Below are 15,160 nucleotides of genomic sequence, written 5' to 3' on the forward strand. Positions count from 1 at the left end.
CAGTGCCATGAACCCTGCCGGTCACTTCATTCAGCTGTCAGTCTCGGAGATGGTTACTATACAGACATTCTTAAGGCAAAGTCAAATTTTTAAATTTGCAGTTAGTGATAGACTTCTCTATTAATGAGCATAAACCTCTTCCCAAAATGTGGGTGACTGGGGAACTAGTAAATAAAAGAATGTTGTTGGGAACGCCTGCATGGCTCAGTCAATTAAGTGTCTGCCTTCGGCTCAGGTCACAATCCTGGGGTCCTAGGATCTAGCCTTACAACAGGCTCCCTGCTCAGTGGGGAGTCTGCTTCTCCCTCTCCATCTGCTATACCCCCTGCTTATGCTCGCTTGCTTGTTCTTTCTCTCAAATAAAAAAACCAAAATCATAAGCCATAGGTCATTCGAGGACCCAGGCAAAGAGAATAATGGTATGAACCTGTCAGAATGTTTTTAGCTCTGACCAGTGAAGATACATACCTATAATGGGTATAGATGCCTTCAAGATGCAGATCTACACTTGGTTTACCAAAGGTCTATATGACCATGTAAAATCAATACATTTCCCTACTTACTCATTTCATATTGACTAAATAACATCCTTTTATTTTTTCTAAAGATTTTGTTTAATTATGGTATTTCTACTTGGATAATAGTTGGATAGAAAAGCACTTTACCAGAATTTAGAAGACCTCTACTCTATTCCAATTCTGTCTCTTTCTGGGCACTGTGGTCTTGAATTGGTCACTTTACTTCCCTGTGCGTTAATTTCTTTGTCTAAAAAATAATAATAATAATAATTTTAGGCTTGTTGGCCTCAAGTTATGAAGATATCTCAAAGTACTTTAAAAATTAAACCCAATATGAATGTAAGATGGTATTTTTATATTTTATATGTATTGTCAGAAGTCTATTAATCCCACCTAGCGAAGTTTCATCTTGTCATGCAACAATTATATTTCTTCTGGCTTCTAAATTCTAGCTAGAAAGTGGATTTGTCTTAGCTTCATGAAGAATAATTCCTTTTTGTCTCATTTACCTTTTCCGTAATTGAGATGTTTGCCCACATGGTTTTGCTTTGCAGTCACGCAAATGAACCTGATTCTTGACAACTGGGAGAAGGTCAAACTGAATACCAACAGAAGGAAAGCATTTATCTGGCATCTCATGCATTTTTCTTTATACCATTCTTTAACTGTGTTTGTGTTTCTGTCTCCAACTATATCGCAAACCCTTGTAAGACTGGAGCCTTTTTGGTGTCTAACAGTGATTTGTGCTAGCGCTGCTGAAGATCATGTACCAGAAAGCACAGGATAAGACAAAGGAATGTGACCACCTGATTTGTTGGGAGGGAGCAGGCTTATGCTGGACAGGTTTTAGGTTGTAGTAATTTTGTGACATATTCCTCTTGAAGCTCATGTGAATGTCCCTGCTTGACAGGACTCATAGGGTGAAGGGTTTAGAATAGAAGGATACAGAATTTATTGATGTTTTCAGTCTTTAGATGGGACTTAAGTGTCTGATGGAAATTTTGACCGATTCAATGGTTATATCTCTATTTGTTATGTATCTATGTGTATAAACATACCATATACATACACACACCACTGAAATAATACATGACACATATTTTATCTGCTTTGACTTCAATTATATGTGTAAAATACAGAATGTATATCAGCCATAGAATCCTAGGCTTTGGTTTAAATTTGCAATTAGTAATAGGCTTCTCTGTTAATGAGCATATACAAGAGGACCTATTTCCAAAATGTGGGTGACTGGGGAACTAGTTGGGAGGGGGGGGGTCATCTAGTCCAGCAAATAATAAAGTTTTGGCAGGGCAGGGACTAGAACCCAGATAGTTTAACTCGCAACTCAGATTCTGAGAGTACATTGTTATTGTGTGCCCCTATGCTGTGGGATACATAAAAAGGAGCCTTTGAGAAAATTCTGATGTGGGTAGGAACCATTGTGCACGAGAAACAGAATGGGAGTCCTTTGGGTGGCGGTTCAATACATAATGAATAATGAATACTATTTTTAAATTTGGCTTGTAGTATTAGTTTAATTACTTCATAATATGCTATATTGTTTAGAATAGCTAATTTTTGCCCCAGACGTTGCCACAGAAGTTCAGAGGCTAGAACCACAGGTAACTGTAGTTAATCAAGGAAGGCTTTATTAGGAGGTGGAATGTGCACCAGGCCTTGCAGTATAAGTAGGAATTAGACGGACAGAAGAGGCCACTCAGATGAGAGGGTACATGAATAAAGGCAAGGATGCTGAATGAGCAAATGAGCAGTGTGAGGGCTTGGGGACTCGCTCATCTTATTACATGCTGAGAAAGGGGAAATTCTTTGGGATGGTTAAGGTGGAACTAGTAAAGCAGGGAATTCATTGGAAGAGACAGGATTTGAACTTTATCTCTAAGTGTATAAAAGGGACATGAGCTCAGTGGAATGACATGATGGCATGATGGCATGTCATCTGACTTCCCCTTAGTGCTTCATTCTCTCCAAGGTCAGTCCGAGTAATCTGCGGATCTTTTAATTCAGTAGCTTCTTTGCAGTCCTCGTTCTCCTTAAGGATTGAAACACTTGACCATCTTGTGCTCCCCGATACTCTCCTGCTTTTGCTGTCACGCACTGTTCTCTCCTGACTCGCCTGCTGCCTCCCTCTCGAGTTTACCTTTTGTCCCACATCTTCTCTCTGTCCTCTGAATGTAGGGAGGTCACAAAGCCAAGTGTCTTTAATTGTGTAATGGACACACTCAAGTGAAGGATAAGAGGGCCGGAGTGTACTACAGCTGGGGAGTGTTAGAAACCAAGCAGCTCTAGGGGCCGGCTCCTTTGTTTTTCTCATGGTCAGATAGTATGTCACTTTCCCGGCTTTGCTGCTTCTCTCTTTATATCCTTCACCCTTCCTGCTGGCTTCTCTGCTCACTCAAGCTTTTTGCTGCTGCATAACTGGCTTACAAGTGACCTCAGTTTGCTAGTACCCTGGTTTTTCTTCATGGCATCCTTTCCGCCTCAACTAATTAGTGTTTTTCTTTATGCTTTTTTGTGTAGATTCCTAAGAGAGAGAGCCTGTCTGGCATAGCATATCACTTATAGAAGATGACATGGGTTTTTTTGTTTTTTGTTTTTTTTTTAACTTTTTTTTTTAAGATTTTATTTATTTATTTGAGAGAGAGACAGTGAGAGAGAACATGAGCGAGGAGAAGGTCAGAGAGAGAAGCAGACTCCCCATGGAGCTGGGAGACCGATGAGGGACTCGATCCCAGGACTCCGGGATCATGACCTGAGCCGAAGGCAGTCGTCCAACCAACTGAGCCACCCAGGTGTCCCGGGTTTTTGTTTTTTTTTTTAAATATTTTAATTTATTTTTATTTTTTAAAGATTTTATTTATCTATTTGACAGAGTATGAGAACACAGCAGGAGGACCAGCGGAGGGAGAGGGAGAGGCAGACTCTCTGCTGAGCGGAGACCCATGTGGGACTCCATTCCAGGGCCCCGAGATCATGACCTGAGCCAGAGGCAGATGCTTAACCAACTGAGCCACCCAGGCACCCCAGATTTTTATTTTTTTAAGTAATCTCTACACCCAGCACGGGGCTTGAACTTAGAACCCAGAGTCCAAGATTTGGGTGCTCTACTGACTGAGCCAGCCAGGTCCCCTTTGACTTTTTTTTTTTTTTTTTTTTTAAGATTTTATTTATTTATTTATTAGAGAGAGGGATCACAAGTGGGCAGAGAGGGGGGGGAAGCAGGCTCCCTGCTGAACAGAGAGCCCAATGCAGGGCTCGATTCCAGGACCCTGACATCATGACCTGAGCCAAAGGCAGAGACTTTAACCCACTGAGCCACCCAGGTGCCCCCTCCCCTTTGACTTCTATCATGAATGACAGACAGATGTCACATTGGTTGTTTTCAGTGTGATTACCAAACATTTGATAGAAAGAAACAGTTTTCTTAATGGCACGAACACCCTCTTCATTAGGTATAATCTGTGTATTTACCTTAAATGTCGTTTGGAAACTTGTAAATGCTAGTCTGTTTCTTGGTGGTTTTGTTTTGTCTTGTTTGTTTTTTTAATTGAAGTAGTTTGATAAATGGCAAATGCAACTTGGTGTTGAATGAGGTAATTCTGCTTAGAATGTCTCTCCTTAAAAATGTAAAAAGTCATCTGACTTCATATAGTTGTACTAACAGTTCTTTGAACTTTATCTTAAAGCCACCCAGACCAAATCAAAGAAAACCTTAGCAAAACCCAACATAAGGAACGTCGTAGTGGTGGACGGTGTTCGCATTCCGTTCTTGCAGTCTGGCACTTCGTAAGTATGAAATGATGGTGCTTTTCTTTTTCTCTCTTTTTCTTCCCCCAGCTTTATTCAGGTATGATTGGCAAATGAGAATTGTATATATTTAGATTGCGCAACATGATTTTTTAATTTTAATAACTCATGATTTAATATACATATACGTTGTGAAATAATTACAGTTGGATTAATTTACACATCCATCACCCCACATATTTTATTTACTTCTTTTAAGATACTTTCAAATGTGGTCTTTATAGGGGTACTTGGGTGGATCAATCAGTTAAGCATCTGCCTTTGGCTCAAGTCATGATCCCAGGGTCCTGGAATTGAGCCCCTCATCAGGCTCCCTGCTCAGTGGAGAGTCTGCTTCTCCCTCTCTCTCTGATCCTCCTCCCCACTGGTGTGTGCTCGCTCGCTCTCTTTCTCTCTCAAAAAAAATTAGTCCACTATTGTTAGTGGACTAATGTATGGGTAGCATTTTTATGAAATTAATACAGAATAAGTTAAGCTAGTGGTAAAATAATATGGAAAAATTTATTTTTCATCCTTTCTCATGAACAAGCCTGGTGTAGTTTTAGATTGAACCAGCCCTATTTTGAAAACCTAGTGTGGGTCCAGATACCTTGGTTCCAACAGACATATGCTTTCTTTGTCTGGAGATACTTCCATTGTTTCTGTGCTTCTTCAGAAGTTTGAATACTGAGGCTGTGGGCCTACAGGTATTTACAAGGGCCTTTAATTCATTGCTTTGGCCTCCTGGAAATGATCAGAATTGCAGTTGATAGGCTGGTCCAAATCCCAGCATAGCACAACCCCAAGTAAATGGAGCCAGGGTGATCTTAGATGTGTACAAAAATTTCCCAGAACCAAACTGCTATTCTCCTTAGGCTTTTCCTCTCCTTTTTTGACCCCAGGTGAGGCCCCGTCTGTCCAAAAGCTGATAACAGACTTTGGTAACTAGATTCAAACTAAATGAAGCAATAGTTTTATTCCGCTTAGGTTGTTTTGGTGTTCGTATTTTGAATAAGCAGTCACTACCTTAAAAATGCACTGGGGAATGTTAGGCATCTGCTAAAAATAGTGAGTCCTATCATGTATAATATAGAAATATCTTGAAGATATGTTAAGGATAAAGAGTATGGTACAGAGCAGTATGTGTAATGCACATTGTTTGTGGAAGTTACATAGTATACATCTACACAAACACACACAAACAGTAAACGTTCTTTTTTAAACATATGGTTTAGGGGCATGTGGGTGGCTTAGTTGTTAAGCATCTGCTTCGGCTCAGGTCATGATCCCAGGGTCCTGGGATCAGCACCACTTCGGGCTCCCTGCTCAGTGGGAAGCCTGCTTCTCCCTCTCCCACTGCCCCTGCTTGTTTTCCCTCTCTTGCTGTCTCTCTATCAAATAAATAAATAAAATCTTAAAAATAGATAAACATGTGGTTTAGAATCTAGAGAGTATTTTCTTATAGAAGTAATGCTGTAAGTGGTGGTGACAGAGTGTTACATCATAACCCAAAGAATAAATATTTGTATGAGTCCAATCTGATATAAATAAGTGATTGAATAAATCCATACATGAGGAAGAAGGGACACATCTTATTTACCAAAGAATTTCAGCTAACAGATGTAGCAGAAACAAGGAAAATAAATAAATCACCATTAGAACACCATGGTAATAATTGCTGCAAGCAAGATCTGTGAATGAATGCTAAAATTAGTGGGTGGGAGATGTTGAGAAACAGGATATTTTGCATAGCCTCAAACTCTCTTCCCCCAAATATTCATTAATAACTTTGATGCTTTTAATATATGTCCACAAATCCTTCTTTATTCCTTCTACTCTGATATGGAGCTACATTCTCCTCCCGTTGAGTTGATAATGGGACTAGTGAGTCCTTCTCTATTCAAGTTGAGTACAGAAGGGGAAAGATGGTGGAGAAAACTGGCAGAGACTATCATCACTAGGAATAAGTCATGTTGCTATCATGTATATTCTGATATGAAGCAATGAGAAGGGCACTTTTCCTCTGTGGTATTCTTCCCCCAGACCCATTGACCCTAGTCTTCAATTGTCAAGGTCACAAAAGACACAGAAAGGCTGAGAAACTGTCACAAATTGGAGGAAACAGAGGCATGACCACTACATGCATGGATTTGGTCTTGGAACAGACAAGTAAGAAGGAATTAGTAGAAAAATTGGTGAGACCCAGATAAATTTAGCAGCCTAGTGAGTAGTATTTGCCAGTTTAATTTCTTAGTGTTGACTAGTGCATCATGGTGCTGTAAGATATTAGCATTAGGGGAAGCCACACAGAGGGTATTCAGGAGTCCATTCTATCTTTCCAGTTCTGTCGTAAATCTCAAATTACTTCAGAGAGTTTCTTTAAAAGCCCTAATACAAATGCCAAAGTCCCTTTGGGCATTACAGAATAAATAATGTATTTTAAAAATGAAAGTAAAGAGTATTTAAAAGGTGGACTTTAGTTTTATTTTTAGAGAGAGAGAGAACAAACAAGTGGGGAGGATGGTCAGGGAGGGAGAAGCAGACTCTGCTGAGCAGCGAGCCTGAGGTGGGGCTTGATCCCAGGACCCTGAGATCATGACCTGAGCCGAAGGCAGACACTCTACTCAACGGACTAAGCCACCAGGCACTCCTGGAGCTTAGTTTTAAAGAGCATGTAGCATATGTCGTACTGAACAGTAAGATACTGGGCCACATCTTTGTTACATTCTTAGCCAGCTCAGTAGGGGGTAAGGCTTGCCAGAACATTCCCCAAGACAAATAGTAGTCACACTGTTTCTTCATCTGAGATGATGGACTACCTTAGATAGCAAAATGAAGGCATTTACAGCAGCTTGTGTTAGCTGTTATCTCTACGGATTTCAAATAGAACGAATGTGTTTTTTATTAAAGTTCTAGGCTTTTATTTTGTTTCTTTTCTTTCCCCAGGTATAAAGACCTGATGCCACATGATTTGGCTAGAGCAGCACTTTCGTAAGTAAATGCAGTTTTATTTTAGTTCTTATTTCATTAAAAGCATTTTCTCTAGTTTTACATGTAAAACAACGTGTTTAATAGAATTTCCGTATCTAGGATATTCTAACTTTTATGTGGTGAGAAACAAATACTGGCCTTTTAAGATTTATTTGTGCTTTTTTCTGGCCATGTTACAGTACAAATTCAAGCATAGGTATAGTACAAATTCACGCAGCTGTCAGAAATGTTTATTTTGAGGTCTTGGCAAATAATCTCTTGGCATGACAGTGTTCTTTAAGGAGTGCTGTAGCTAGCTAGCCAGTATAAACTGATCAGAGTAAATACGATATATATATATACATACACACACACACACACACACATTTATATATATATATATATATATATATATACACACACACACATATATATATATATTTACTCCGAAATATATCTCTCTCTATATATAGAGATTTTATTTTAGTAAAAAATTTTTTTAGTGATCTGGTGATTATTTTAGACAGCTGATATTTATCTAGAAAGGAGACTAGAACGAGACCTAAAGATTCATGTGTAAAGCAAGTGAGAATATAAAATTAGGTGTGGTTACCTGAGATTGAGATGGATGAGGACTTTGAGGAAACTCCTACAATATGTGGCTATTTGTGTGGTGGGAATAGCATGTAGAGCATTATCTCATTTTTTATTGATGCCTTGCCTCAGTCTCTTCAACCAGCCACAGGTCTTTTTTAGTCTGAAAGAAAACCTTTCAGTTGCCCTTTCTGCCCATCTAGTTCTTTTTCTTCTCTTCCTGCCAGACTTTAAGAATGAGTGAAAGCAGCAATTGCTTCTCTTTTCTTACTGTCCATCTCCTTAATCTCGTAATGATTATTTCTGTTCCTACTGTTCTTCAGTAACCGTACTTTGGAAGCTTCTCTTCATCATGGCTTTGGGGGCATTAAGTGCATGAGTCTTTCTCCTGGCTTGGGTCCTTTTGTATTCTGTAGCATTGACCTCTCAGCTATACCTGATCCTGTCTTCCTTTGATTTCTTAATATTATGCCTTTAGGATTTTCCTTCCCTTTTCTGAATGACGCTTCTCTACTTTTTTAAAAAACTGAATCTCTTCCTCTTTATCTTAAAAGTATTTGGCAAATTTTTATTCTTAAAGCATAGTATTTTTTTGTATGCATGCTTTTCCCTAAAAGAAGAATCTCATCTAAGTATTTATTTTTTTTTATGTGGAAGACTCCCAAATCTCTGAATTTGACCTCTTTTCTTAGACACTACAAGTATAGCGTATCAAAAATAAAAATTAAGAGGGTTCCTGGCTGGTAGAACATGCGACTTTTAATCTCAGCATTGCGACTTCAGGCCCCATGTTGGGTGTGGAGCCTACTCGAATGAATGAATGAATGAATGGGTGAAAGGAAGAAAGAATAGCCGGCTTGTTTTCCTATTTCTGATGTTGGCGCCATTTCTGATTATGATCCCAGACTGGTGCTTTGCAAGTTTTCCCACAACTTTTTTTTTTAAAAACTGTCAAATGTAAGATAAAATTGGGAGAATAATACAGTGAAAAAACCTAAATACCTCTTCCCCAGATTTAATCATTGTTAACCATTTTGCCATGTTTGTTGTATCTATGTGGTTTGAAGCTTTTGGCAGTAAGTTGCAGTCATCTTGAGGCAGAGATCTTCAGCCCAAAATACTTCAGGGTTTATTTCCTCAGAATAAGGATCTTCTCTACTATCTGGGATGTCATTATTGTGGCTAAGACAATAATGATGATTCCATTACTAGTAATGTTCAGTTCCTAGTCAGATCCCCCATAATTGTTCCAAGAATGTCTTTTCTTAGTAGTTTTTATTTTCCCTTCAAATCAGGACCCAGTCGAGGTTCACATTACAAATGGATATGACTCTTTAGTCTCTTCGATTTAGAACCTTTTCTTTCTCCTACCAACTCTTTCCTGCCCCACATGATAATGACTTTTTGAAAATCCTAGGCCACCTGTCCCATAGAATGTCCCATATTCTAGATGTTTCTTCTTGATGATATTTAACTTCTCTTTTGAATTTCCTGTAAACTGGAAATTAGTTCTAGAGGATTGGTTAGATTCAAGTTAAACGTTTTTTGGTAAGAATGCTTTATAGGTAAAGCATGTGGTATTCGGTCATTTGAGGAGGCACATGGTACATGATTCTAAATCTAACCACTCAGTCATGGTGGTCACACTGCCAGGGCTTTTGGTTATAAAGGTACACTGTTTTCTTTTGCAATTAGTAAGTAATCTATAAAGTGATATGGTAGCACCATGTTCTCCAACAGTCTTTGACCAAGTGGTTTTAGCATTCATCTGTCAACCTTAACGATGAATCAACCTTGACAATGAATGATATCATGATATCATTGCCTCTGATATCCAGTAGGTGCTCTTTAGAATATGGAAGTTCTTTTGAAACTCCCCTTTTTCCTTTCCTCCCCCAACTCCCAAGTATATAATCAGCCACCTCTCTCAACCCTGGGGCAGCAGCTCTTTCTTCCCATGGGTCACCCCATGCTTTAATAAAACCACCATTTTGCACACCCAAAATCCGAGTTCAAGATACGCTCATTCTATTCCTACTGGCAACTGGAGTGTTACTGTTTCTAGTTTCTGTTGGTGGGCAGAGCTAGACAAGTGTATGTGTGTATAGACACACATGAATCGTGTTTCTATTGAGACACCAAATTTAAATTTAATATACCTGGTATTTTACTTCAGTTCTTTGATTTTATAGCTTTTTTGTTTTTGATTTTATATCTCTTTTCTCTTCTGACTGAAACTTAGGTTTCTACTAATGTTACTTTGTTTATGTATCTTTTATCTTTTTCTGGATTATTTTTGATTCTTCCTATTTAATTTCTCATTACCAATTGAACATCAAGTGTTGACTTTTTACTTATTTATTTTTAAGAAGATTTTATTTATTTATTTTGAGAGAGAGAGAGAGTGACATGTTCATGAGCCAGGGGTAGGGGTAGGAGCAGAGGGAAAGAATCCCAAGCAGACTGAGCCAGAATCAAGAGTCGGACATGTAGTGTGCAACCGACTGAGCCATCCTGTGCCCCTAAATGTTGACTTTTTAAATCACTTATTCATTCATTTCTTCTTGTTGAATTAAGAAAAAAATACGGTCTCTATTCTTTTAAATTCAAAGTTAACCTCTTAAAAGAAGTACAGTGTTTTATCTGATGACCTCTGGCAATAACTTGGTGTGTGAAATGTGTTTTTGCTCTGGATTTCTACTCTCAGGGGTTTGCTGACTCGGACCAATGTCCCAAAGGATGTTGTTGATTACATCATCTTTGGCACAGTTATACAGGAAGTGAAAACAAGCAATGTGGCTAGAGAGGTGAGTAAAACTCTGTATTGTTCGAAGAGATTGATAGGAGAATCACCTTGAATTTTAGTTAACAGAATTACTTTTTTAAATTATTAAAATTCATTAAGGCTATACATATATTTTAACTATTTAACTTATTTATTTGAGAGAGAAAAAGAGAGGGGGAGGGAGAGCATGAGCAGGGAGAGGGGCAGAGGGAGTGGAAGAAGCAAACTCCCCACTGAACAAGGAGCCTGCTATGGGGCTCAATCCCAGGATCCTGAGATAGTGACCTAAGCCAAAGGTAGGTGCTTAACTGTGCCCTCTCATTAAAGCTATATTTGACTTTAATTGTGATTTTACAATTTGAATAACAAACATTATTTAATATTTAAGAGTTATAAGGGTGCCTGGGTGGCTCAGTGGGTTAGGCCTCTGCCTTCGGCTCAGGTCATGATTTCAGGGTCCTGGGATCAAGCCCCACATCGGGCTTTCTGCTCAGCGGGGGGCCTGCTTCCCCCACCCTCTCCTTTCTCTCTGCCTGCCTCTCTGCCTGCTTGTGATCTCTTTCTCTCTCTGTCAAATATATAAATTTTTTTTAAAAATATTTAAAAAAAAGTTATACTATAAATCAAGTAACATATACTATGCTAATATATTTATTCTATCCTATAAATCAAATCGAGTATTTAAGCTGCTTTCGGATATATGTTCATTTGTCCTATCTCTTAGGATTATAGAGATTATAGCAAAGTATGGCTAATACGACTTTTAGTAATGTTACTATGGCTACTAATTAACTTAAAATTTCAACATAGTGCAAAGAACTTATTTCGTAACGTGGTTTTTTGTTGGAGGTAGGTAGCCTTGCTTATTCATTTATTCCCATTAACTGGATGACACATGGGGTGTTGTTTTCTTAAACGATTTCACAGGAGTTTACTTTTACCCTAGTTGGCACAGCTCCAGGTACTGTTTATTGGTGGCAACCAGGGTCATAACCGACCTTGAAACTTCCGTGACGTGTCATACAGGCATTTCATAGTGAACAGTCCAAACGCGTCTTCTGGGCTTTGTTTCAAATTGGAAATGATTATTTGGATAAAGGTGACTCCACATTTAAGGGTGCCAATAAGCATTTTCTTTATTTTTAATGTTGTTCCTGCATATTACTGTGTTCAGTATAGTTGTAGAGGCAAGGATTTCCATCACTGTCAGGTAGGGGGAAGGAAAATGAGCAGGCCTGCAAGTACTGGGTCTACCCCACATCTTTCCCTAACAGTACATATTAACATTGCTGAAGGCCTGGCACACCTTAAGCCCACAGAATCAACTGTATAATATTAGAGAGGCAGGAAAGAAGAACAGAAAGGTGTTTTTTCTCCCCGTCTTGATTTTTTTGTTTTGTTTTGTTTTGTTTTTCTTTGGGCTTTCACATTTCTAACTGTTGAATATGACAATTTTAGGAGTGTGTCAAGCTATTCATAATACGTTTTCAACCTTTATATTCTGGGGGAAAAAAGCTCTTATGGGAGCACTTAAAAAGTAAATACCGAGTGTTTTGATTTTCTTAGTATTTCTATTTTATCCTAATTCTTAAAGCCATAATGTTTTTCTCTAAGTTTTGTCGGAAGATTCTATATCTCGTGCGCATCTCAGGTATTAATCGGCCAGCATTTGCTTCCCTCCCCCTGCCGTATCGCGTTGCAGTCTGGGTGATTTTTGTAGTGCTACAGGGAAAGGTGGTCTTGGGGGAATATGTTATGAAGAGGTCTCTCTACAGATGCATTTTAACCTAAAAGCTAATGTGACCTCCAGCTGGAGAACTTTTTAAGGACTTGTTGTCTGTATTAATAATGTTCAAGGAAATCCTAAAGGCTCTGATGCCGAGTTCCCATGAACCTGAATTTTCTGAAAGACCTCTGTTTATTTCCCTGCTCTCCTATTTAACAACGTGGCATCTTCCTCCTTTTCCCTTAGTGTACTAAACAGGGCCTAGGCTTGCCTTGAGAGGTATTATTCAAGCTTTAAATAGAAGCACATGGACAAGGTTCGCCAGAAACCACTTCTATTTAAAACTCTTTCAGCCCTGAGAGCCAGCTGGGGCCAAGGGTATAACACGTGCTACAAAGGACCTTGTGAGGATTAGGCCGTAAGGACCTCAGTGCCCTTTCCACTTGCCCCACTGGTGTGTGCTCCTTCTCTGCCCCCTGGAGATTGACTGCTTTGCTCCTTTTGAATATGGTCTACATTGAGAGGCTCACATACCATTGCCAGAGTGTAGTTTTCAGCAAAGTAGGCTGAGCACCTAGTATCAAACCTACCTAGAAAAACCGGAGGAAGGTTATGTTGCATATACAGTATTGAGACACACTTGAATTTCTAGATGATGGTGTATAGGGCGTGTAAGATAGTAAAAATCAGTGAAGAAATCTGGAGTCTGAGGCTCAGTTTGATAAGCGTCTGACTTTGGCCCAGGTCACGATCTCAGGGTCCTGGGATCAAGCTTGCATCAGACTTCCTGCTCAGTGGGGAGCCTGCTTCCCATGTGTGTCCTCTTTCTGGTTCTCAAATAAATAAAATCTTAAAAAAAAAAAAGATACAGAGCCTCTTTAATATAGATTTTAGAAACATGTTTTTCTTTTTACCAAATTACAGGAGATCTTGTATTCTGAGCACAGTTAAATGGTTTGAGAAAATGGTCAATAAAAAAGAATTCCCCTCGTGGGAGCCCGAATCTCATGGTAAATAGTGCGGGGGGTGGTTGGTGGGGGGGGGGGCAGTGAGAGCATTATTTTTAAAGTGTAACTTTAATATTATAAACATGTTTTATTGTATCTATGCATTAATTCTTTACATATGCAAAAATGGAATCAGAGGTTGATTTTTTTTTAGCATCATAATTTTCCCAATTAATAGTACAATGAAGTAATAGATATCTTCATTTCATGTATAACTCTTACTATGCCCTCATGACGGAGGCCATTTTGCAAGATTAATGGAGCTCCTCAGTTCTTGTCAAGACCCATCAAATTATTCTCTTTTAAAATGCCTGTAAATGTCATCATCCAGGACGGATTTCTCTTTTTCCAGTTGTTTACCTGGTCTCACCCTTATTTGTCAGAGGCTCACTCGGGGCTCAGGCAGTATTGCACGGGTTCTTTCATCAGCTTGAACTCCTGTGTATTGGCAAGTTTTCCAGTTTGACTTCATGTTGGCTCTACTGTGCGCTGTGTGAAGTATGAGACGGTCGCTGAGGGAGATCAGCTGGCAGTGAGAGGAGTGAACTCAGGGGAGGGACCTGAGTGGGAATTTTGCTCATAGTGGTCAGTTCTTTAGAAGTCACTTTCTGGTTTGATGACTTGTGCTTTGCCACTAAGCCTTTCAGCTGTAGGAACAGAGATCATGAGGTTTCTACTCCACAGTATGTTTCATCATTCCATCAACTGTATTTAACAGGTTTACTTCATTGGAAAACTTAAATTAAAATTGAATTATGTGTTAATATTTTTGAAGGCTTGGGTCAAAGCTTGGCTAAGAAATTAGGTGACAAAAAGAGAGTATCGTAGCCTGCTACCACACTAGACACCAGCTATCAAGAATTTCGCCATGTTTGGCAATTAATGGCTAGATGAAAAATGAGTAAGCCATTTCTGTGATGGGCTTAATTTTATTCAAATATTATTCTAGAGTATTAACTTCAGTGCTTTCCTGATTCACCATAGAGAGAAATGGTGCTCAAAGCATCATTTCCAGGTAGTTCTTCCTATAGAAGTGACCATTTCATTCATGTATTTCATGAAGGCTGCCCTCGGAGCTGGCTTCTCGGACAAAACCCCTGCTCACACTGTCACCATGGCCTGCATCTCTGCCAACCAAGCCATGACCACAGGTATGTTTACTTGAAGACAGAAGGTACCTGTTAATTCTCCTTGACTGTTTTTTAAGATTTATTTATTTATTTTAGAGAGAGAACACATGGCGGTTAGGGGCGGAGGGAGAGGGGGAGTCTCAAGCAAATTCCACGCTGAGCACAGAACGCGATTCAGAGCCTGATTCCAAGACTCTGAGATCACAACCTGAACAGAAACCCAAGAGTCGGACACCTGACTGTGCCACAGACACCCCATAGAAAAATACTCTTGGGACGCCTGGGTGGCTCAGTTTGTTAAGCGGCTGCCTTCGGCTCAGGTCATGATCCCAGCGTCCTGGGATCGAGTCCCACATTGGGCTCCTTGCTTGGCGGGAAGCCTGCTTCTCCCTCTGCCTCTGCCTGCCACTCTGTCTGCCTGTGCTTGCTCTCGCTTCTCCCTCTATGACAAATAAATAAATAAAATCTTTAAAAAAAGAAAAAGAAAAATACTCTTAACAGATCTCTAAATTTGTCTTTTTTTTTTTTTTTAAGAAAAATAGGGTTGCATCGAACATTTTTTATTTTTGACAGTAGTTCTCAGCTTTTTTCTTTCTCTCTGTACTTGAGGGACACAGCCATTCCTT

General features: G+C 39.3%; 1 protein-coding gene across 1 annotated transcript in view; it reads left to right on the plus strand.

Annotated features, from left to right (window-relative positions):
* Positions 1 to 15,160, plus strand: part of HADHB (hydroxyacyl-CoA dehydrogenase trifunctional multienzyme complex subunit beta) — a 33,173-nt gene that overhangs the window by 7,687 nt on the left and 10,326 nt on the right. Inside the window, exons 4-7 of the mRNA XM_059405286.1 lie at positions 4,223 to 4,322; positions 7,269 to 7,313; positions 10,594 to 10,693; positions 14,468 to 14,555. Coding sequence (XP_059261269.1) covers positions 4,223 to 4,322; positions 7,269 to 7,313; positions 10,594 to 10,693; positions 14,468 to 14,555 — 333 coding nt within the window. The remainder of the gene's footprint in view (positions 1 to 4,222; positions 4,323 to 7,268; positions 7,314 to 10,593; positions 10,694 to 14,467; positions 14,556 to 15,160) is intronic.

This window comes from Mustela nigripes, chromosome 7, assembly GCF_022355385.1.
Source record: "Mustela nigripes isolate SB6536 chromosome 7, MUSNIG.SB6536, whole genome shotgun sequence".
NCBI lineage: Eukaryota > Metazoa > Chordata > Mammalia > Carnivora > Mustelidae > Mustela > Mustela nigripes.